The following is a 23,996-nucleotide window of genomic DNA, read 5'->3' as shown; positions in this document are numbered from 1 at the left end:
GCCACGCTCTGGCCTGGACTTATTAACGGAGCCACAGTAAGGCTGGAAATACGGTGCTACTTGGGCACGCAGTCAGTTTTCTCAAGTTTCTTGAGTGGCAGGAACCTCTCACCCCCTTTTTTTTTTTACTTACTCATTGGTCTACAGTCAATGTCATGGTTTTGATGGAACAGCAACCTGCAGTAACCCCACCGCTTCTCCTAGCCTCCACCCTCGCGGGGAAGTGCACCAGTCTGTCTCGTCTGCATCACCCGAAAGAAAAAAACAGTCACTCGTCACGTTTATGACGAGTCCTCAGGCGGTTGCTGGGAGCAGGTCGGGCCCATTCCGCACGTGAGCAGTAGACACACACAAAAGAAGCGGCAGAAGGAGCGGCTTTGTGTACCCAGCCTGCGAGCAGGTGACACAAAAGGCTGCTCTACTGCGCTACACTCCCTGATTTTCATAGCCGTTAAAAAGAGCAGCACACACTCCGTAACTCTAGGCTATGGGTTAAGACTGGAGTGAGGTTGTCGTGGAAACTTGATGAGAGGTATCCCCGGGGGTGTGTGTGTGTGTGTGTGTGTGTGTTTGGTGGGTGTGTTAGAAAGTTCAGGTGGAGTGTTTGTGTCAGGTGCCTGCTGAGGCCCCGACAGCTGCTTCGTGGTGGGTCACCGTGGTGTCGGCAGTCTCCCTCCTGTTAGCGGGAGGGCCTGTCACAGCAGGCAGTAATGAGCTGAGACAGTAGGCCCACCTGTCCCTGGAGCATTGCTGCTCCTCACACCCTGCTCCTGGGGGACGGGACGAGACCGGTGCTCATGACAGGGCATCAGGGAGTCGCACCAAGACCAAGGCTCACATGGTTATGCACTTTGCGAATGGCTAATGCGGGTGGTTCTGTTACTTAAAAGAAACACTAGGAGCTAATTACATATTGCCATGCTGAATGTAAAACAAGGTGTTGTTTTACCCCTTCTGACAAATTAGTACAAACAATACTGACTCTATGGTTAACACACAGAAGTGTGATATGTGAAAGGCCTGTTGGCTTACTGTATTTACAAAGTCACAAATGCCGAGAAGCCCTAGATGAAATTTTCTTCTCTTCCACTGGAAACTTTGAAGCCTATCTGGGTCTGTTGAAGTGTCCACCGGCGTTTCAAAACACGACATTGTCGCATAGCTAATGTTTGAGGTCTGGGCAGCGGGTGGAAAAAGAGATGTTTTATTTGGAAAATCTATTCTGTCAGGAGGATTTAGAATCTTGTCAGCTTGTTTTGTCTGTGTGTGTACACAAGGCCTTGAGAGGGACACCAAGGGTCAGCTGTGTTTTCATGGATTAGCGAGGAACTGCAAAGCTTGGAACCTCTTGGCACTTTGCCGAGGAGAGCTTGTCTGGGGCTACAATGGTTCATTTGCCACGATCAGTGCACTTGTGGTAGCAAATAAAAGTTATTGCTATCATTCTCTTTCCTGAACCCCTTCACCTCCATGTGAGCACAGGTCAGTTTCGTCTGTCTTATTGCCCATTGTCCAGTGGATTCAGCCAGTGTCCAAAACCAATTCTTTTGGATCAAATGGAGCAAAACATAAAACAATGGGATTTCCAGCACTAGCTTGTTTGGGAACATTTCACAATATTTTCTATCAGCTCTTTGTTTCTTACTCTTAAATGGAAAGATGCTTTTGGATCTCTTTAGAAAAACACACCAAAAAGCAGGAATTCCCAATTCCTAAGACTAGTTAGAAAGGGGACCCTTTCCTGTTGTTTTAATATTAAGGCATTTCCTGTGTTCACCCATAACATAGACTGTATTCTCTGGTATTAGGAGCTATTTTTGAACTGCACTGACAGATGAAAAACCCATTTTCATATCTGAGGCCATTCTCAGGTGAATCCACATATGAACATGACCAGTTGTTGTGTGGCATTGGCCCTCACGTTTTATACAGGCATGCCAAACGTGAGGTCTCTGGTAATTGCCAGCCCTCATCTGTAAGGTGAAACCATAGCCAGGCAGTGAACGGGTGTAAATGGGTCTGCCTGATGGCACAGCATAAAACAGGTGGCTGGTTGCTGCTTTGCCGCTATCTACACAATGGCAAAAGAAAATAGAAATGTTGCTTAGTCAGCAGCAGCTTGCCCTGGGAACGGCTAGGCCTCACCAGTTGATTGGCCGCTCCAGGAATGATGTGTCATCTGTTGCTGGGTGATAAGAGTGCACTTGAAGAAGGCTGCCCTTTTGTTATACTTTTTCTGGTTCACATACAAAAAAAAGAAAAGAGGGAGGATAGAGGATTGGGGGGGGGGGGGGGGGGGGGTAGACATTAAGCTGTCTTGGCAGGTATTTGGATTGTACAACATAAAAGTTGGTGGAAAGGGCTTTTCAGAAGTATACACAAAGTCGTCTAAATTTATGAATTTTAAATATGTGTGTTGTTATTTATTCATTTTTCCAAAGGCCAAAATGGCAGCAGGGAAGGTGTCTGTGCTTCTGAGCAGAGCTGGCGCGCTCTCATTAAAGTATTATGTCCGTTGGATTGCCCCTGCTCCTTTGCTGTTCCCTGTAACTCATTAACGGCTCCTGGGCTTACATCCAGACGCATTTAGTCAGAGGCACTCTCTTTATTAAAAGGAGGCCATGCTGTGCTCCCTTCACATCAAAGCTTTGTAGGTGTTACTTACACATTCGTATTACTGTTTGCTGTACACATTACCATTCCTTACAGAAAGAATTAGTTCCCAAGACAAAAATTTCCGATGTTTGTGTTCTTGTACAGGATTGCACTTTGTGTAATCTCAGTAGCCTCTTACTGTGAGGCAGGTTGTTCCGGGACCCGATATGGAACATCTCTTTGATTAGCAGCTTATTAAAAAAAAAACAAAAAAAAACAAACAAGTTAGGAGGCATGAACCTCCTCATCAACATGGGTAATTGTGGTGCGTGGCGAGGTGGGAAACCTCTTTTTTGTTTTTTTTTTCTTCTTTTCTTCTCTCTGTTTTTCTCTCTCTTTCTTTTTACTCCTTTGCTGTTATCAAGCACTTTGTTCAGACTATGGCTGCCAGCTGCAAATGAAGCCCTCTCAACCCCCTTCCCCCGTGACCCTTTGTGACCCCCGGTGGACGCTGGGTGGTGGGAAGCCGAGCCCCAGGGGTTTAATAGGGCATTAGTGTAAATTGGTTACATAACATCTGTACGGCCCCACGCCGGGGGCGGGGAGAGCGCTGGAGTCAGATTCCTGGCCTTTCGTTCAGCTCTCGTCTGTTTGGTACTCAGTGAACTGTAATTCAGTGGGATGCTGTTTCTGTGCGCTTGATAGCTAATTGGGCTCGCAGTGTTGCTCACTTCAGTGATCCCAGAACAGAACACACAGCCCCTGAACTCACAGTTCACACCCACGTTGTATTGCAGGAAGTGGGTGTTGACTTCCTTTTGTCCAACTCTTTGTTTACATTATATGATTTATGTTGTTTTTTTGTTTTTTTTTGGTGGCACCTTATTCAGGCACTGATGACTAGCTAAATGGCATCCAACAAAGATACAGTTGTGGCTGTTGTTTTTTGTCAAGATACGTGGCCTTTTGTTGCTTGAAAATTGAATGTAGTGCTTGGGGTGTATTCTGACCATACACCACAGTCATTTGTCTCTGTTTTCCTTTCCAGGAGATGGCGAGTTGCGTGTACCTTGTCATGGAGGTAAGCATTGTCCCAAAGACCTGCTGAATATGCTATACCCTCCTCACGTCTACTACTGCAAAGCACTGTTCCAAATAGCTCCCCTGCTGAAGGGGAGCCCTTTTGTTGGCCTCTTATGGGGCTGGATAACACTCATTAAATGTTAGCAGTGGGTTGTATGGGTCACATCATTTGGCATGGACAATGAGATTATTTTACTGTGTGATAGATCATATGCGCTGACCCCCCTTGGAAGGGTTGCATTATGTGATAATTAACTCTGCCATGGTGTTATACGGGGGACTGGAGCAGCAGCGTATTTACAACAGTTTGTCAATGTCTCTGTCACCTGAGATCACATCGAAGGGGCTGTGTAGTTGAGTGGAATTACATTACAGTTGCTTAGCAGACACTCTAGATAAGAGTGACTCGCATAGCTTACGATTTTTACATGTTATCCATTTGTACAGCTGAATGTTCACCACGGCAGATGAGGTTAACTAGCTCGCCTGATTGTACAACAACATTGCCTCACTGGGGGAATTGAAGGTGCAACCTTTTGATTCAAGCCCTGTTCCTTATGATTGTGCTACACTTGTGCCTGTGCCTCATTCAGGAATGCCTGCGCGGCTTTATCTCTGACTTTACCTTTTAATGTGGTATTTTCTTGAAAAGAAATGCAGGTGGGGGAAGCCTATCAGTGTAACCCCAAAGTGGTAAATCTTTGATCAGTCATCTGTTTCTAATTTTAAAGAATTTTTTTGTTGTCTGTCTGGCCTCGCCTTCCTTGTTTGTTGAATCCGTCATCAAATTTCACCTTTTGCCATGTAGAGACATTATTTCTTAATGCTGTTCCTTCCATTCTTTTCCCAGTACTGTAACGGGGGAGACCTGGCAGACTACCTTCATTGTAAGTACGCTGTTTCATGTACAGCAACTGTGGACAACTGCTTGTTTTCCTCAAAACATGTTTTCAAATAGTTCCAATTCAAATAAGCTTTATTGGCCTGATACACAAACAAATCACATTACATTACATTACATTACGTTGTTGGCATTTAGCAGATGCTCTTACCCAGAGCGACTTACATCAGTTACAGTGTTATCTATTTATACAGCTGGATATTTACTGAGACAATTTGTGGTTAAGTACCTTGCCCAAGGGTACAGCAGCAGTGCCCCATCGGGGAATGAAACCGGCAACCTTTTGGCCACGTCTTGTTCCTCAACCACTATGCTACACTGCATATTATAACTGCAAATTATAACATGAAATGTTGCAAAATAGTTACTCACTGGTAATTGAACAGAAGTAGAAGAGGTAGAAGAAAATGCCAGAGTCATTTGTATGTAAATATGACGTGTAAAAAAAATCAAAAAGTAAGGGCAGTTTTGAAGTGATTTTGACTGGTTGTTGGAAAGGAAGTTATATGGGATAAGCTTTTTTTGTGTAACACCAATCGGTGAGCATCCAATGTGATGTCCATGATCCACTTCCTCCCAGTCAGGGCCACTGCCTTGTTCCCCCACCTCCAGTCATTGCATAACCCTCTTGCCCATTTTCCCTACTTCTGCTCCTGGATGTTTATGTAGGTTTATGTAGCTGGACGTTAATCCAGCCATTAGCTTGAGGAAAAAACGCCTGGAAAGTGTGGCCCGCATAACAAAAGCGGTGGTATTCAGTGACTTAGAACCTCACAGGAATGTTCCGTGCCCTCGCCACAGACACACAGACATGGATGTATGTGCACCATTACTGGGCTTTTCCGCTGATGAGGCGGAAATAACTCATACCCTTCCACTTTCTCCATTGCGGGGAGGGGGGAGGGGAGTGGCCGTGAGGGCGAAAGGCTAAAGTTACCTGGTTTGAGTCAATGGATCTATTTAAAGATTAAAGGCATGGGCTCTGAGCTCTGACCTCATTGTCCTGCCATGCTAGCCTATGTTTTTTTTCTTTTTTTCCCTCGACCCACCTCACCATGCAGCGTGGCAGTACCTGCCCAGCTAGAGACCTGGCAGTGACACCACACATAGCAGCACCCTGACTTCATCCTTCTATTTTGCACTCATCCCAAAGGCCCTTCTGTCTGTCTGCCTGCAGTGCCTCCCCTCTTGTGGAAAAACACAGTTGCTAAAAATACATTTGAATAAGCTGAGGTACTTTTTTGACTGGTGTGGAAATGGGGGAGGGAGAGAGTAAGGCTCATTTGGGGTTTCAGCCTAACTGTGATCAAGTGAGAAAATGAAGTGTTTAGTGTAAAATGTAATTTTTCCCGGTTCTTAGACATCATCACATCTCCAGAGGTCACTGAAATCAGTTACAAATATTTTTTAATATGGGAAAAACATAACCAAGGGCTCCTGTATTATTGTATTTAGTGATCAGGAGGGCTTTATCACTGAGCTGCTTAACATTGGTGGTTTGCAGATCTAGTTTACTTACAGAGTCTGACACATACTTCAGGTTGTTAAATTGGGTGTGTTGACCATATGAAAGAGCCATTTCATATTCAGTCTTTGGAAGAGGGTGTTAAATTAGCATTAACCATAAAACACAGTACTCAGAAGCTGGTCCAAGCTTCTAGGTACCTCTCCCTTTGATGAGCCCTGGAGACTCTTCTAGAAAAGGTTTGTCAACAAGCCTTCTGAGAAGAAAGGGACGATTTCCGTGTAGATAAGCAGCGTGTGAGTTACAGAAAGTGGGGAGGGGCTGAAAGAGGAAGTTCAGGGTTCGGCTGGACTGCCGGGGAAGTTTGGCATTCCCGCCACTTCTGAGGATGTGGACGCGCTGTGGTCCTCTCAGGATCCCGGGCGTGTGCCAAGCAAGACCACGCCCGCTGCATTCAATGTCACCTGGGTGAGACGGAGGCCAACAGCTCTGAACCAGGTGTTGGGGTCAAGGGAGGTCACTGTCACTCCCGCTGTGTGTGTTGTCATATGGGAGAATTTATTTTTCCACTCTGCCCATGAAACAGCACCACATGGCCGGCGTGCCTCTATTTAAAGCACACTCGGCCTATCCCGGGCTTGGGGTTAGTGAGTTCTGAAAGTGTGAGTAATTTTTGGCTGTCACTCACACACATACAGACACACACATACACAGACACATGCTTGCTCACCCTCCTTCTCTCCCACCCTCTCTCTCTCTCTCTCTGGTTTATTTCCATCTCTGAGAACACTTTGGGAGTAAACATGGGTATGAGATTTCTCCTGACCGAGCGAAAGAAAGGCACTTTCAGGGCGGAGGTGTCAAATGGGGAATTGGGGGGTGGCAATACCCCTCTTTGGAGGTAGTGGGTCAGCTGTACAGTTGTAAAAATCTTAGAGGCGCAGTTTTTCCCCGCATTAGATTCATTCAAGTCCTGTGTGCACCCTATATTATATGATGAGGATAGAGGGAACGCCAGCCAGTGGCAAGCTTTGACTCTTATCCATAGTTTCATTTATTCTTAGAGGTAACAGAGAAATGTAGCTTGCTGTTTGGTGTGCTGTGATCAAAGGCAGCTGTTACTTTGTGAACAGGATGTTGTAGAATTATAGCCTAATTATAATCAAGCCCCTGTCACATCAGCCATTATGTGTTGAATGTTCAGAGTTCATATCCACTCTGTATTGTACATCTGTCTGTGCAGGTGGTCTGTGTGATACTGTCTGTGCAATGACATGTTAGAGTTTGCTATAAACACAAGATTATTTTACTGTTTTTTTTCCCTGGATGTGCAGATTGTTTTTTCCTAAAGCTAGAGGCCGTTAAAAAAGCATGAGTCAGTTCCTTTTTACTGTACTTAATGAAGTGTTTACAAACACATTACTGTCATTTTGGAATGTAATTATACTATATAGGGATACATTTTCTCCATAAGGATGAGTGATTTCTTGGCACAGTATGAACACCCTCTCCTTGTCAAGTCTTTGGTTGTCAAACAATTTTGTGGGGATGTTCTCTTTGTGGGGGGTTTTGAGACTCAATGTGTGTGGTCGTTCACACACTGAATGCATGAGCGAATTTCAGCTCATTTTTGAAATGCACCTGACAGTTTTGTGGGTACCCTTTGCTGATGCTCCCTCCCCCTGTCCCATTTCCCAAACTGCAGCAAAAGGCACCCTGAGCGAGGACACCATCCGGGTCTTCCTGCAGCAGATTGCCGGCGCCATGAGGGTCCTGCAAGCCAAGGGGATCATCCACCGCGACCTGAAACCCCAGAACATCCTGCTGTCCTACTCCGGGGGCCGCAAGTCCAACCCCAACAACACCCGCATCAAGATAGGTGCGTGCCTCTGTGCTCCTCATGGAGCTCTGACATTCTGTGAGGAGATTAATCAGGTCGATAGACAGCACTCAGATAAGAACGGTATATGACACCATTTCCAACTGTGTCCTCAGGGAGCATTTTTGCCAGCACTTATTGTGGTTAAGTGAACGCAGTAAAATTACAATAAAACATCAGTAATTAAAAATGTAAGGGTTGTATATTTGTGTGTGTGTGTAAATGACAGAAGTTAATGTTCATGCAGTGACTCGCAAGTACTCGTTCTATAGTGTAAATGGCAATTGGGCAGTGGAAGTGTATGCGAACAGGAGGCAAAACTACTGTAAGCACTTTGAGCCATGTGCCATTATTCACAAAAGCAGGCAAGGTGCATGGCCCTCTCTATCTCTCAGCTCTGATGACACCTCAGGGAACAGACTCCTCATATTTCACCAGGATGGCAGAGTCTGCTGGGCCTTGTGAAATTTGTAGTGGTAGGGGCTAAGGAATGGGGGGTGGGGGGTGCTCATCTTAAGCTGACAACACAAATAGAGGGACCAGCTTTGATGGGTAATCCTTCCCCTATTTTTTCTTGAAACACTTGGGGCGACTGAAAAGATATTTTGGATGTGGCATTGTTTTGCATAGATTAACATATTACCCCCGGGGAGACTGTATCCTCTGTCTGAGTGTTATTGCAGCAGAACTTGGCAATAGACTGATGGTGCTTGTTTGCAGCAATGACAGATGGTGAGCTACAGATAAGGGAAACAGGCAGAGCAACCATATTATACCCAGCTAAGTAATAAGGAATCAGCTGCTGGCGAGTGGTCGTTACTTCAAGTGGCATAATAATTATCTTATCGACTTGAGGGTAAGCTCCATACCTCACTCGTTTGAGGCCTGGCGGCTGTCGCTTTTTTGTAGAGCCTTTGCACATTCCTGTTTCGGTGTGGTAATATGTTGAACTGTAGAGGACAGGGCGGTGAAAGTGACACGCCATCTGTGGTTCAGCTGTGTCACATTGGCAGTGTGGAGGAGGCCCAGATCCCAACAGGAATTTATCACAGCTAAAACAACCTTCCCTTTTACCTTGTTCTCGAATGTGATCAACAGGCTGTCGCTCCAAACGCACCATCTTGCAAACAGTGCATCGTTTATTCCCTTACCAGATGCCCACATACAGCATAACACGGGGAGCTTGCATTTTACGTATAATACAATTACACTGAGGCAACAAAGCACCTTCCATCCTGGATCCTTCAGCAGGTCCCCCTGTGTTGAATTCAAACACAGTTTGATAAGACAAACAGAAAGTGTTGCATCAGAATCTGTGCGGGAAGAGATTTGAATTGGCTTGCAAAGCATTTCCCTGCCTCGTGCGTGGTGTTTCTGACATTCAGCCGTCTCTTTCTGTCTCTTTCTGTCTCTCCCCTCAGCCGACTTTGGGTTTGCGCGCTACCTCCAGAACAACATGATGGCTGCCACACTGTGTGGTTCTCCCATGTATATGGTAAGCGCTCTTCTCTTCACCCCACCCACCCTCCCCCACCCCACCTTTCCTTTGCTCCTCTTACTCGAGGGCTTGATTTAAAGAGGATCAGCTTGGCTGTTTGCCCCTCCGCCGCATATAATCCCATCTTGTTCTTTCCTAAATTGGGTTAAACCATCCAACAGAACTGGGTTTTTCCTTCAAAGCCTTAAAGTCCAGACCTGTTTCTATCGGTCTTATATCCCCGTTTCCCCTTCTGCCAGGCCCCTGAAGTGATTATGTCCCAGAACTACGATGCCAAAGCTGACCTGTGGAGTATAGGAACCATTGTGTACCAGTGTCTGACCGGGAAGGCCCCCTTTCAGGTGAGCCCCTGAAAAAGTATTGTCATGCACATGCAAACACACTCACACATATCCCACTCCCGCCCCCATATACAATTGTCTGTGAGTGTGTTTCTTTGTGAGGAACATCAAGAGCATACAGTTTATCTTGTTTGCCTCTAGTCTAAGTAATAGTAGCTCTTTCAGTGGTGCTGGTGTAGCTTGCGCACAAAGAATCCATATCGCCCACCCACAGTTAAATGGTTCAGCACAGTGGCTATGCCATTTCTCTGAAAAACTTAAACCTTTTTTATTGGATCTTCAATATAATTACCCTGTCCAAAAAAGGCTTTTTTGTTTGTGTGTTTGTGTGGACATTTCAAGCAAACATTGCTAACAGCACTTCATAAATTGTTTGCCAAATTTAACTTACTTTGACTTTTTCTCATGTTACTCAAAGCTTAGATATCAGCTTTAGATATAGACCAGTATGTTTGTGATAATGGTGGTAATTCCAGGTATGAATAAAGAGAAAAATCCCTGTTATCCTTCAGCTGTTCATTGTAAAATCTCCCTCTGGAGGTTCATCTAATCTGTGTTGACATTTGACTCATTTGAGCTGGGTTCCCGCCAGGTGAACCGCATTGATGGCAGGCTGGTGTTCTTGTTTTGACCTTACTGGAAAAAACTGTGTCTCAACTTCTCAGTATCACATAGTTTTCAATGCAGTGAAGGGCCCCTTCTTATCACCATGAATCTTACAGAGGTCTCTAAGGCAGTACACCTGCTGAGGTGGAACTAAACTGAGTTCGGCCGATCTGGGCACATGGCCGAGTTTCCCGTTCAAGGGTGCACGCTTTCTGTGTCTGTGGCACTAATGTCAGGCAGATCGAATGTCTTTTCTTTATTGTCACTCTCCTCCGCTGCCACCTCCTCTCTGTCAGGCTGTTATTGTTGTCAAACTGTCCACACCACCTGCTTCTGTGAAGCTGTTGCCCCAAATCATGGGATTTGGGTTCAGAATCGACCTTGCATAACAAATTAAGGGCATACTTTTAAAGATTTTCAGGTCCTTGCACAGAAAGTACAGCTTTACCCAGTTCATTGCCCATGTAAAGCAAGCGTGAAGTCAGCGTCTCCATTTAACAGCTGTGAAGTTTTGCAAAACATGAAAACCTAAGAGGAGGACGCCTGACTCTGTATTACAAAACCTCGCAGATAACAAACAGCATGTGATCTGTGCTCGCATGTTCCCCCCTGGCACCTGTTCTCCGAGCCTCTTGACGACGTGGTTTCGAACCCACACCATTAGGCCTGTCGCCTCTTCCTGGTCACAGATAAAGGAGCAGTGTGTCCATCTGTAATGAAGGACCTTGTTTACAAACGTCTGTACAGAGGAAATGACCAGCTCCAGTCTCCGTGAGATGGCCGTAAACAGCATTGCGCAACCGTTGCCGCAGTGAAGTATTGCCTGCTGTGGGCTGTCAACTCCTAGCACAAACTTCAGAAGCAGAAGAAAAACAAACTGTGTGTGTTTGTGATTAGAGGTGGATTTTTTGAAAACAGTACACATTTCTCAATCCAATCAGGCTGTGGAGTCTGTGCCAAAGAGGTCCAGACTTTGCCAGTGGCGGGTCATTGAGTCCAGAGAGCTCAGCAGATTTGAACTAACAAGACTAACTGGGTTTACTTTGCCAGTGTGCTGATGTGTCAGTCTGCTTTGGTTTAGAGAGGAACATTATCGGACAAACTAGCAAAACAACAGGACTGTTTTACAGTATCCACACAATTTTACAACCTGTGGGTTAACTTGCAAAAAAGCTGAGTGGTAATTATGTGTCATATTTTGGATGGTAATATGTCTACTTGAAAAATCAAACAAAAATTCCAGTGGAAGGTTTTCTCTTGCCTGTTCAAATCATTCACTCATCCAGAGAAATGGGTGCATTAGGGATCAGCTTGGGAGCGGGTTTATTGTACATTACTGTAGGTACAAGGCTTGTCAGAGCCCTGACCCCATCGAATCGTGCCTCTGCCCAGTATCGTCTGTTACAATGTTTGCCTTTGTCTGTTCCACAGGCTAGTAGCCCACAGGATCTCCGGCTGTTTTACGAGAAAAACAAGAACCTCAGCCCCAAGTAAGTGCCCCTGCTGTTTCCCACCATGAATCTCTTTGGGAAGGCTTTGTCAGCTTTTCATGTGACCAATCGCTTCTGATCTGATGATCTGCCTCCCGTGGTCACTCGCACGTCTGCCCTGACGCATGGCCTAATGTGGCCCTGCTTCTGCTCACCTTGAGGGAAATTAAACTGTCATGGACCTGGATCACACACACACACACGCACACACACACACACACACACACACACACACACACACACACACACACACACACCCTTCTGCATCTGCATGTGACTCCCACTGCCAAGATTCTAGAAGGCTCAGAGGTGGCCCAGGATTCTGCCCGCTCCTCCTCCCGCCCCCGACCCCCTGCTCCCTGCCTTCACTCTCTGCCAAGAATTTCAGCCATTTATTTCTGTATTTATCTCCACTGCTGAGCCAGAGGAGGCTGATTTAACTGCGTGATATCACCTATGACGCAGTGTTCTGCAACCTATTTTGGCACGCAACTGTACACCGTCCGCCTGCCGGAGCCCACTTGAAGCTAGCCCATATTGAGATTGTGATAATCTTAAAACAGTCACTCATCAGCGATCATGAATCAGGTGGGCAGCGCCGTTGGAGGGGGGGAGAGTTTGACCTTGTGTGTCTCATCAGAGTGGCCTGAAGCACCCTGTATTGACAGCACTGTAAGTGTTTACTCGACAGCCAAACGTTTCCTCGACGTATGGAAGGACTGTAGAACGAATGTAAAACGGCGTAAAGCTACACGGCAGAGGTTCCGTGAAGCAGCGTACCTGACCGGCTACAGCGGCCTAGCAGGCCTGCCTCTGATGTGCCCCCAGATAAAGCCAGGCATGTTTGTTTGTGTTAGGAGGGGCGCGCCGTGTGCTCATAGTTCTATTTATAACGGCTGTTCGGCGCAGGCTGGCTGTCAGGGCCCCACGGCGGTATTGCTTCCCGTTTGACCCACATAGCGCTGGGCCCGCGCGTTCAAACGACGGCTCACGGTGTCACGGCATCCCGGGGGCTTCTCAGATCCCCGCTTCGACACGCACATGTGTGCACACGCACAAGAACACACTGCTCCCTGAGTCATGACACAGCACCTGCCGCATGGGAGTCTCCCTCGGCCCAGTGCATTTCCATGCCAGATCAGCCACGGGGGGCTAAGGAAATGAGCAGGACCACTCCCCTTTGCTCTGTTTTATTTGAGTATTTGCCCTATACTTGTCCTCTTGGTGGAGGTACATTATGTACCACATACATCTGTGTGTGTCTGTGTACATGTGTGTACATGTGTGTGCATGTGTGTCTATATGAGTTTTGTTTGTGTAGTTTTTAAGCATACATCAGTCATTATTGAATACATGTATAAATATCGGCTCCAGGTTATGGCTGGGAGAGTGTTCCTTTATTCACTTCAAATGTACTTTCTGCCATGTTACAGTTGCATTTGTTATTCCTTTTTTTTTGTATTGCATATTGAACTTGCTCAGAGTTCTCAATAACCGAATGTTTGTTTTTCCCAGCATCCCGCGGGAGACGTCACACCACCTGAGACATCTGCTTCAGGGCTTGCTGCAGCGCAACCACAAAGACCGCATGGACTTCGGTCAGTGCGCTTAGACACAAGCGCTCATTAATTACTGCCTTGTGTATTGATTATGATGTACCGCACTGCATTAAATCAGGGCGGATTGCTTGCCTCTTGTTGTTTTCACTACCTTCCTTTGTGCTGCGTAACAGAAGGTACATTGTACATCAGCACTTACGCTATCTCCGACTGATCTCTGTAAACTCTGGCACTCTTTGTCCGTTATTTTTCTCCAGATGAGTTTTTCCGGCATCCCTTCCTGGAGGCGAGTTCGTCCATGAAGAAATGTGAGTGTTTATCCCAAAGCAGCTCCCCTTGCTCAGGTCCATCCCAAACTATTTTTACACTTCCGTTCTCAGCAGTCACCCGTGTACATATTATCCACTGACGCTGCTGGTTGTTTTGTGAAGTAGTACAGCTTTTTTTTTCCTTAGGGTACAACAACAGTGTCCCTGCTTGGATTTTAAACTTTAGACTTATGGTTCCACAACACCACACCCCACCACTGCCCCATCATCTCCCCCTCCAATTTCATACAAACAAAACAAATGGAGAACTTCCTCTTTAGAATAGAATTTATTGGTTGCAGTGCTTGTTTGTATAATGTTTGGCACATGAATAGAACTGGGCATTGTATAACAGTGATGCATTGTTCTGTGTGTGTGTGTGTGTGTGTGTGTCTGTGCGCATCTTCGACAGCTGCCCCTGTGCCCATGCCCTCCTACCCCAGCTCTGGATCTGCCAGCTCCTGCAGCAGCTCGTCCACATCTCACCTGGCCTCCCCACCAGTGAGTAATACCCGCCCCTCCCCCACCCAGCCCCCGGCACAGACACAGACCCCAGCCTTACTTTCATAGGTCAGAGAGGCTGCAAATATGCAAATTCCCTCCCGCACATGGTGTGTGTGTGTGCGTGTGCCCTTCTGTGTAAACCTAGCAGGGGCCGCGCAGTTCACTGTGTCCACCTGGAGTTATAGATTAACCATCGGTGGCCCTGCAGTGACGTGGAGCTGTTTATTTAAAGCAGCTGCCGTACAGCGCGTCTCTCTGGTTATTGTTTGAGCTGCAGTGATAAGGCCTAAGCCCCAGATTATGAACGTGTCATTAGGAAGGCCTGAGCTTTCCTGAGCCACCCTGGCTGTTTTTATCGCTAAAGGAAGCTAGAAATAAGGGCTGTGTGATGTGTCCGCTACCTTACCCCCCCCCCCCCCCCCCCCACCACCACCACCACCACCACCGCTCTCTTCTCCGCAGCAGTCAGTTGCAGAGATTCAGCAGCTCCGTACCAAGGCCCTGGCCTCCCCGACCCAGGATCCCCCTGGCTTCCTGCTGAAGGACTCGGGAGGCAACAGCAGCAGCAAGAACTCGTCCTGTGACGCGGACGATTTTGTCATGGTGCCGGCCCAGTTCCCCAGTAAGCCCGCAACCCCTCTCAGGCGCCGGATCTGTGGCAGTTTCACACATGTGTGTCACACACACACAAGTAATAAACACACTGCTGCAAAGGCTACCTGTGATTATTTGAGAGGCCCTGTTTCATTCATTGTGTGTAAGGGTTACGGTATTTTGTTTCCTGTCTGGCCCCTTGAGTGGGCCCCATTGCATATTACGTATAACCTCCGAGCTACCATGTGCAAGGCATTTGAATACTGTGAAATATATATATAGTAGCTGGAACTAAACACTAATATTGGTGTCAGTGTAACTATAGTTGCAGCAAAAGTGGAAACAACTAAAAGAAAATGCTTAAAAAAGCAGTTATCTTTTTGTTTGTTCTTTTGTCTCTGTGTGGAGATTTTACTTACTCAATATCCCTCTCAGGTGAGATCACCTGTGAAGTGCCCGGTGGCAAAGGTGTCCAGGACTGTTTGATGTACAGTGGGTGAGTAGATAGGGAACAGTGCTCTGAAGCACACTGGGCTGTATGCACTGATTCCGTTAGGTTTCAGAATGCAACACGGATCTAGATTCTGTGCAGTTATGGCTGTGTATATTCATGAAGGCAGGCAGGATGTAGTCCTTTGTTAGAAGAGTGATCGCTACACTGCCCTGGTGACATCTCGTCGTCTTTTTTGTTTTGTTTTGTTTTGTTTTTTTGCCTACGATGGGACCAGGAGCTCTCTGGTGGCCTCTGCTGGTCTGGGGAGTCAGGGCAAGACACCTTCCCCTGCGCCTTCCTTCAGTGGCTCACCCAGCCCTGTAGGGTAAGAGCAGGGGGCGGGGGGATCTCTTTGTAATAAAGAAGCGACAGTCATTATTTGGTGTAAAGCTGGGAGAGCAAAATACCAAACCAGAACAAAGTGTTCTTTGGATCCACATTTGAGATAAGAAACATATTTTTTAATAAAACAGTCTGTTTCTAATTAAGTAAGTATTTTAGCACATTCTAAATACAAAAGGTCACACATCCATTAGATTTCAGTGGCGTTAGTATCGTGTCTCATGCACCAAATTTTCCTGGCTGAATATATGGTTTTACAATATAGGCTTTCTCCATTAGCTCAAAGACATGTCTTGGGTTTTGGGATGAGTGACCTTTTTTCATCAGGGACATGGCTCTAATTAAATGCTTTCCAGCCTTTTATCTCTTGATGCTTTTCCACTGGGGTTCAGTGGTTTAATATTTTAGTGAGATATTATGAAGCTACACTTGGCAAGTGAAATGAGAATTAAATGTAAATCCCAGCAGACCTGTACTGGTGGAGATAAATACGGAATCAATAAGCAAAGATCTCCAGCCTGTCCCACTAACCCGTTAAAGAACTTGTGTGTTAAGCTCTGCAGCAGAGAAATCCAATCCAATCTGCGAAGAAATCTCATGGTGCGGAACTGTTATAAACCGTCAATGCATGACTTGCTCAGTGTGTGAGTTCCTCAGTGAAGATAAGTGTGCTCAGTGGGTCCTTTCGCATATCCACCTAGAAATCAAAGGGATCTCACTTCTTGGAATACTGTGGCATGTAGAAGGGTTGGGGGGGGGGGGGTAGCAGTGTGGTGTAGTGGTAAGGAGCAAAGGCTAGTGACAAAGAGGTTGCTGGCTTGATTACCTGCTGGGGCACTGTTGTTGTACCCTTGGGGAAGGTACTTAACCCACAATAGCCTCAGTAAATATCCAGGTCTATAAATGGATAAAATTGTAGCCTGTGGGCTCTGTATAAAAGCCTCTTCTAAATTGCAATAATGTAATTTAATGTAGGCTTATTCAATCATTATTGCTGGCAGAGGAAAATGGAGAAACCTACTCTGGCTTAGAAAATGGAATTCCATTCTGTTGCTGCGCTAGGCTATTTCAGTTGGAAGTAGTGGCACTCTAATTCTAGTATTGTGCAAGAAAACCAGCATCACCTCACGAGACATTAATTCTCTTAATTCCTGTGGGTGCGGTGCTTATGCTGTTAAGATTACATTTGTCTTAGTATGTGAGAAATACCAATGAAATGCCAATTTCAAAACGTGAACAAAAGACGTTTGAAGGCAAACACTGGAGCATAAGGACGCTGCATCAAACCTAAACAAATTGATGCGTGGTGTGAGTTCACACTCGGTTGTTACCTGGAACAAGCAAAGACAGCTGCGAATATTACATGTGAACATACCCTCATGGGCCAAGTTAGGTCAGCTCCTCCCTCTCCTGGCTGTTTGAACCCAGAGAGCAGGCTGTGGGAGTTGAATTTCAAGCAGGATCCTCTCAGTCCTGAGAAACGATGAAGTAATAAAGGGGCCTCTGTGAGAAGGGAAAGGATTAAACAGAAGACTCCCCTGAAGAGGAGTCAGTCTATTATCTCGACTCCATCAATACCTCCAGCTCTTTCCATATCCAGGAGAATCGCCAACACTTTCTCCCTCTCTCTCTCTTTGTCTCGTTCTGCCTGCAGTAGGGTTGCTGATTTCTCCGCCAGTAGCTACAGTCAGTCTGTACCCATCCCCGTCCCCACACAGATCCTCAACTATCAGCGCATGGAGCAGAATCTGCACTCCCCAAACCAGCATGGGTCACCCAGGTCAGTACACACACACACACACATACACACACACACAGATCCACAACTACCAGCGCATGGAACAGACTCGGCATTCCCCAAGCCAGCACGGGTCAGTACACACGCACACACATGCACATGTACCCACACATACACACACATACAGGCAAACAAACAAATGCACAAGCTGTACACACAGATTACATTAGATTACATTTTTTGGCAGACGCTCGTATCCAGAGCAGCTTCCAGTACAGTAGAGCATAAGTGTATCCATTCAAGTTGAACGAGCAACAGTGTCAGACCAGGATAACAACACTCCCAGATCAGTGAGTGCGAGCACAACATTATTCAAGCCCTAACTTGTTAAACCTGACTCGACACAGGGAAGCCAAGTGTACTACCATACATCAGTCACTAGATCACAGAATTAAAAACATATCGCAATACCACACGTAAAATAAACGGCACAGATAAATACTAAATCCATTTCAAGGTAGCATGGGTTGAGTGAAGCTTTGCCTGGTGAGGTCCGTTTTAAGGCACATTGATGTCCCCTGGACTGTGCTGACCCTGTGCTGCCTCTTTCACTCCAGGGCAGTGCTTCCAAAGCGTAGGTACAGCACTGGCTCCCAGGGCATCGGGAGGATCGGCGCCTCACCCCCCTTCCCCGACCAGGGTGCAGCCTTCTGTGGCCGCAGGCTGTCATTGGGTGGGTCCAGACCTTACCAGCCCTCCCCTCAAGGTATGCATTCAGATCTCACCCATGTATTCAACTTTACACTTCATACAATCGAAAAGATGTAGTAAAGAAAAAAGGAACAGAAAAAAAAAATTAAACATCCATGCAGTCAAGTGAAACTTGCCGTTACAAGAGCCCTCACCAACCCATTAAGATATGGCTGTAAAAAAGGAGGTGAGACCAACATCACTGCTGTGTTATCATGAGGCTGATAGTACTGTTAGAATTCCAGAGAGTTTCATAATGTGGGATTGGTGTGTTCTTTTCACTGATATGATATGGCCACCAAACTATTTTCTCACAGGGAACTGAGGGTAAGGGAACAAGATTTTGAATCCCTGTACTAATGCACAAAATGATCTGATTGCATGTTAAATGATGTGCGCACATTAACCTGTACGTGTCGCGATGTCAAGCTACTGCGTTGTTTATTTAGAACAAGTGTGCAAAAACAGGCTTGCGAGATGGACAGAGCATGGTGGCCATATTTAGCAGCATAATTGCATTGGCTGGCTACTGTAGATTATCCACGGTGAATGTCATGCTCCCTCTGTATTCAGCGCGGCTCTAGAACACATTTGTGTGAAATTGGGTCGGTGGCCATATTGGAAAGGGCGATCACTCTCGGAGAGTAGTACGCGCCTCACTGAAGCTTGCCTCTCGGGCAAACAAGGTTTCATGGCAGTTGAACATTATCACATGGCTCTGCCATGCAGGGAAAAAAGCCCGTGGCATGGAAGCCTAATTTATTGCTACAACTTTTTTTTTTTTTTCGGAGCTGCACTCTCTGCGATGAAGGCGTTGAGATCGGCTAAATTCAGCTACGTGCCTCATGGCAAATCTGCAGAACATTCTTTACTCTTGAAATCCTGAAGTAAAATCATTTTAAAGGGAGGGGGGCGGGGGAAGAAAAGTGTAGCCACATGCCGGGCCTTGAGGGCGGCGGTTGTAGTGATTGATCGTACCAGTGGGTGTGGGTGTCGGTGGGCTGGGGGGCCCATTTCATCCCAAGCGCGGTGTCCATTTGTTATGCTGACAGGTGGTGAAAGGGGCCAGCTCACTGGAACAGGGGTGGGGGGGGCAGGGGGTGTCAGGCATCTTTGTTCACACGGTCACTCGTTTCTTTTCCAGTTGGGACGATCCCAGAGATGCCTGGCCAGACCTGTCCGCTGGGCACAGAGACCGGCCGTGCGCTGCAGGGTGCAGGTGAGTTGGGGTTCCCCTGTCAGCCGTCCAGCCTGCTGGGGTTTCGGGGGAGGGGAGTTCCCGTTACTCGGACACACAGCTCTGCTCCCTCTTTGTCTGAGGCTCTATAGCAGCCCTGCCTGCGGGTAGACTCTGCACAGAGTGTTTATGTAGCTCAGTCTCCATTCAGATTGGCTTAGTACTGGCATTTCAGCCTCTGCTTTGTCTGAGTCAGCGATGGAGGGCTGTGTTTCTGTGATGAGATGCTTATATCTGCAGTGCTGGCTGTTTTTTTTTTTTTTTTCTTTTCCCATGAGCGATGCCAGCAGGATCTGTCCCTGCTTGGCTCACTTTGCTTTGCCACACAGTGACCCGTGCCCTTCTAGGAATGGGGCAAAATGTGGGTAATGCCTAAAAGTTTCCAACGTGTAGCGCCTTGCTCCTCAGAACAAGGTAACAGGTACCTCCCTATGCTGTACTGCAGTGAGCAGAGCTGTCATGTCTCCGGCTGAATCTGTCTCCTCTGTCTTCTTCAGGCCCAGAGCTGTCCCTTCCGCAGCAGCACGGCCTGTGCACTCGGCTCCACAGCGACCCCTGTCTGATGGAGGCCGCCCACGGCTACAGGCAGAAGATCCGTAAGCAGCATTCGGACCCCCCAGTACCGCGGCCCTGCAGCCAGCCCCAGCAGGTCCCTCCAGGGGGCGCGCCCGGCCGACCCCTGCACTCATCACCCAAACTGAGTGAGCTCATGCAGAGGAGCCCACTCCCCACCATCCTGGGGTCCCCCACCAAGGTGCGTCCCCTGTCCCCGCTCCAACACTTTCGTCTGACTAGAGGCCTCTGGCCCCTGTGCGCTGTCTTCTGTGCTTGGCTCTCTTTGTTTTTGTCCCCTGTGCTTTTTGCTTCTGTGATAGGTGAGATTGCAGTAGCATAGTGGTTAAGGAGCAGGACTGGTGACCGAAAGGTTGCCGGTTCAGTTCCCCACTGGGGCACTACTGTTGTACCCTTGGGCAAGGTACTTAATCCACAGTTGCCTCAGTAAATATCTAGCTGTACAAATAAATAACATTGTAAAAAACTGTAACTGATGTAAGTCACCCTGGATAAGAGCATCTGTTAAATGCCAATAATGTAATGTAAATACGGAATCACTTGAATGAGCTTTGTTTTATCTTGCATTTTTTCCACTATATTGTATTTCAGTCTGATTGAAAAAGTAAGGTGTCTTAATTAAATATGAAGAATATGCTTCAGCATGCTCACCATTGCAGCAGTCTGATTGTGCTGATATTTGCTTCCCTCCTGTAAAGGCCATGCCACCATTTGAGTTCCCCAAGCCGCCAAGCTCCCAGAACCTGGTCACCTTGCTGGCGCAGCAGGGTCTGATGTTGACGCCGACCCGAAACAGGACGGTTCCCGACCTCAAGGACCTGGCGCTGACCCCCGGCGCCCAGCCTGGCTCCTGTGGCAAAGCAGCAGAGAAGAGCAAAGGCTCTTTTAAAAGGTATGATTTCGGAAGAGGAGCCAGCAGTCCGTCCTGCAAAGCACAGTGCATTCCCCCTGGAACGCATGGAAACATCTCAGCAGCATACTGCAGTACATAGAATGTTCACATGTTTTTCTGTTAGCTTACAACAATACCGTCTGTTAGTTGTTGAACATCAGGCATGGAAGTGAGAGGAAAATCTTTTTGTCAAGTGTGTTATCTGTTAAGATGTTCAAAAGGTACAGCAGGCAACATCTTAACACTGCTTGTGATGTGTTGTGTTGTTTGGAAGGCCCGCCACAACTTTTCCCTCCGTCTCTATCCCCTACCCACTCTCGCGCACTGACGCAGTCGGTGTTCACGGTGTGTGAGTATCTGAGGAGAGAATACAGAGCCGGTCTGGGAAATAAAAAAAGGATGTAGACGGGAGTAAAGCCTCCTGCTGGCTTTGACGGTTGATCTCTTTCATAACGAGGGAGGAAGTGCTCTCTGGTGTCCTGGGAGGTGCAGGAGCCTACAGAGAGGCTGCAGAGGAGCCGGTGATGAGAGCAGCACTGCGGGCCTTGGGGAGATGGGGGTGGGGGGGGGGGGGCGCGAATGACTCACCGCCTCGCTGTTAAGAAACCTGTCGCCATTGCCATGGACCTCACACTGAGAGAGTGAGAAGGCCAGGGATGCGCGTGGGGGGCGGACCCCCAGCTGCCAGTGCAATCTCCCACGGCCCAGTGAAGCGCACCAGGGGCTGTGTGCTGCCAGTGAACCTCATGATGCAGCCGCTGACTTCAGGATCTCCACCTGGGGTCACTGACACTTGGCAAAACGCATTATATAAGTTCATTGTAATAACTCAGTCTAGACGTTAGGAGGATCACAGGAAGAGCTTAGGAGAGGCTTAGAGGCATGGTATCCGGCTGCAACGGGACCAGACTGATCATGAGAATCAATCTTAACCCCCGCCCTCACATCCTGTTAGACTGTGTTATGAGTGTACGTACCAGATCTTTCAGCAACATGGGACATAATCTTCCCAACCCAACGAACAGAGGCTTGTGGAAAAAAATAAAACACTCTTATCTTTAAAGGCCAGCATTCTGTCACAGCATTCTGTCAGTCAGGAGTGCGTCCGTGGATCTCTGCAGCTGTCGTCTGTCCTACCAGGTCCCTGAGCGCTGGACGCCTGTCGGACATGCTGCTGAAGGCCGCCTTCGGGCCCCAGCTACTGGATGGAGGGAGCAGTGAGAGTCTAAATTCGGAGAGACCCATGGACACCACAGGTATGGGTCAGGGCGTGGGAGTCTCCTACTTTCTTTGCCATTTCCTGGAATTTTTTCCTGGTGTTTTTTTTATTGTGTAGATATAGTCCCGTTTTAGAATGTGTAGCATGCTTTTACGGTAGATTAGATAATGGGTGTAATCTTTGCAGGTCAATGTGTATTTTAAACGTAGGCCTACTGTGTTTTTTTCAAGTAAAGTAAATGTTTTCCTTTTCAAGATTAGGTTGTCATGAGAACAGGGTCATGTAATAAAAACCATGAAACTGACGCAGATGTCAGTTTCAGTGGATTTAATCAGATTGGGAGCTTCTGGCTGCTGCCGTCTCCAACCCTCCTCCATTTATCTTGGCTGCTGAATAACACATGCTGTCCCCACAGCTCCCCCTGGTGGTGGAGGTGGAATGGTGGTGGGTTCAGGTAGCCCAGCCCCTGTAATCTTCACTGTCGGTTCCCCGCCCAGTGGAAGCACCCCACCGCAGACAACACGCACCCGAATGTTCTCAGGTAGGAAAACGGGTACCAGCAGAGTGCATTACAGTAGCATATACAAATTTTCCATTGTTTTTTAATAGAAATTTCATTACAAATGTTTGGTGTGTCTAACTCTTTTTGATCCCTGTTATCTCCTGCAGTGGGCTCCTCCAGCTCAATCAGCTCAGCCGGGTCCTGCAGCAGTCGCCAGGCCATGACGGGCATGTGCGCAGACGGCTGCGAGGGTCCTTCAAGCCCACGCTTTGGCTTCACTGACCCTGTGACAGCCAACCTGGAAGGGGTTGTCACCTTCGAAGCCCCTGAGCTGCCAGAGGAGACTCTGATGGAGGTGAGGAGGGATAAACCGGTCCCGCCTTGGCCAAATTAAATGCATAAAAGAACCATTCTTTCTGCTGGTGCAAGCTAGGTTGTCTTAGTTTCATTTATCCCTGGAAGTGGTCGCTGTAATCAGGCTGTAAGCCGGTGGTTACCGCAAGGCCACAGGGCGTGGTTCCAGCAGCCTTGTAGTAAGTGCGTAAATGACACCCCCCCCCCCCTGCTCCCGTTTGCAGCAGGAGCACACAGAGACGCTGCGTAGCCTCCGCTTCACGCTGGCCTTCGTCCACTGCGTCATGGAGATCGCCAGCTCCAAAGGCAGCGGGATGGAGACCAGCGAGGCCCCCGACGCCTCTTTCCTGCAGCAGCAGAGCCTGGTGGCTGATCAGATCAGCCTCCTGAGCAGAGAGTGGAGGTGAGTGGTGGGGGGGTTGGGGGGGTGGGGGCTTGAGAGGGTGCTGGTGGTCACCTGTCGTGTGTCAGCTTCTCTTCTCCGTGCTGAACAAAGCTGACATTTATGTCATCTCTGCCCCTTTTACTGTACACAAGATTTACTGTGCTGCCAGTGGTTTAGTGTTGCCAGTTTGCACTCACAGTAAATTAAAGATTTCAGCACATACCCTTGGCCGTCCTCTGCTTTGTGCTTGGAAGGCTTCTGAATGCTGCAATGTGCCATGCCACTTGTGGGTTCTGTGGGACTAACACGTGTGTGTGTGTGTGTGTGTGTGTGTGTGTGTTTCAGCTATGCAGAGCAGCTGGTGCTGTACATGAAGACCGCAGAGCTCCTGTCCTCTGCTCTGCACACTGCAATGGAAAGCATCAAGCAGGGCAAGCTCTTCCCCTCCTCCGCAGTCAAACAAGGTTAGCAGCCAGAGACAATCACACCACGCCATTATTGGAATGTGCTTAAAATTCTGTATGTGGATCGTGCCACTGGGCAGCAGGGTGGTGAATTTACACCGCAAGAAAGAACACTTCAACCACAGGCCACCAGGAGCATCTCTGTGGGCCTCTCCTGCCTCTTGACCGTGCAGTGATCTCTCGGTTGAATGTGCCGCGATCCCTCCCTTCTCTGACTGTGCCGT

General features: G+C 47.6%; 1 protein-coding gene across 4 annotated transcripts in view; it reads left to right on the top strand.

Moving 5' to 3' along the window:
* The window catches only part of ulk1a (unc-51 like autophagy activating kinase 1a), a 29,731-nt gene that overhangs the window by 3,353 nt on the left and 2,382 nt on the right, over positions 1-23,996 (top strand). The window contains exons 4-25 of one of the 4 annotated variants that reach the window (XM_036526498.1): positions 3,644-3,676; positions 4,529-4,565; positions 7,750-7,923; positions 9,345-9,418; positions 9,661-9,762; positions 11,800-11,858; positions 13,374-13,456; positions 13,675-13,725; positions 14,138-14,226; positions 14,695-14,851; positions 15,259-15,319; positions 15,552-15,641; positions 17,316-17,438; positions 18,014-18,162; positions 19,291-19,365; positions 19,881-20,137; positions 20,655-20,848; positions 21,989-22,104; positions 22,483-22,608; positions 22,737-22,924; positions 23,148-23,326; positions 23,654-23,772. In XM_036526498.1, coding sequence (XP_036382391.1) covers positions 3,644-3,676; positions 4,529-4,565; positions 7,750-7,923; positions 9,345-9,418; positions 9,661-9,762; positions 11,800-11,858; positions 13,374-13,456; positions 13,675-13,725; positions 14,138-14,226; positions 14,695-14,851; positions 15,259-15,319; positions 15,552-15,641; positions 17,316-17,438; positions 18,014-18,162; positions 19,291-19,365; positions 19,881-20,137; positions 20,655-20,848; positions 21,989-22,104; positions 22,483-22,608; positions 22,737-22,924; positions 23,148-23,326; positions 23,654-23,772 — 2,536 coding nt within the window. Of the gene's footprint in view, positions 1-3,643; positions 3,677-4,528; positions 4,566-7,749; positions 7,924-9,344; positions 9,419-9,660; positions 9,763-11,799; positions 11,859-13,373; positions 13,457-13,674; positions 13,726-14,137; positions 14,227-14,691; positions 14,852-15,258; positions 15,320-15,551; positions 15,642-17,312; positions 17,439-18,013; positions 18,163-19,290; positions 19,366-19,880; positions 20,138-20,654; positions 20,849-21,988; positions 22,105-22,482; positions 22,609-22,736; positions 22,925-23,147; positions 23,327-23,653; positions 23,773-23,996 lie in introns of all 4 variants that reach the window. The other 3 variants (XM_036526496.1, XM_036526497.1, XM_036526495.1) reach the window with 3 other exon arrangements.

The sequence above is a fragment of the Megalops cyprinoides genome, chromosome 4 (assembly GCF_013368585.1).
Source record: "Megalops cyprinoides isolate fMegCyp1 chromosome 4, fMegCyp1.pri, whole genome shotgun sequence".
In the NCBI taxonomy this organism is placed as follows: domain Eukaryota; kingdom Metazoa; phylum Chordata; class Actinopteri; order Elopiformes; family Megalopidae; genus Megalops; species Megalops cyprinoides.
The sequence above is the reverse complement of the archived record's forward strand: the minus strand, read 5'-3'. Positions and strand labels throughout refer to the sequence as shown.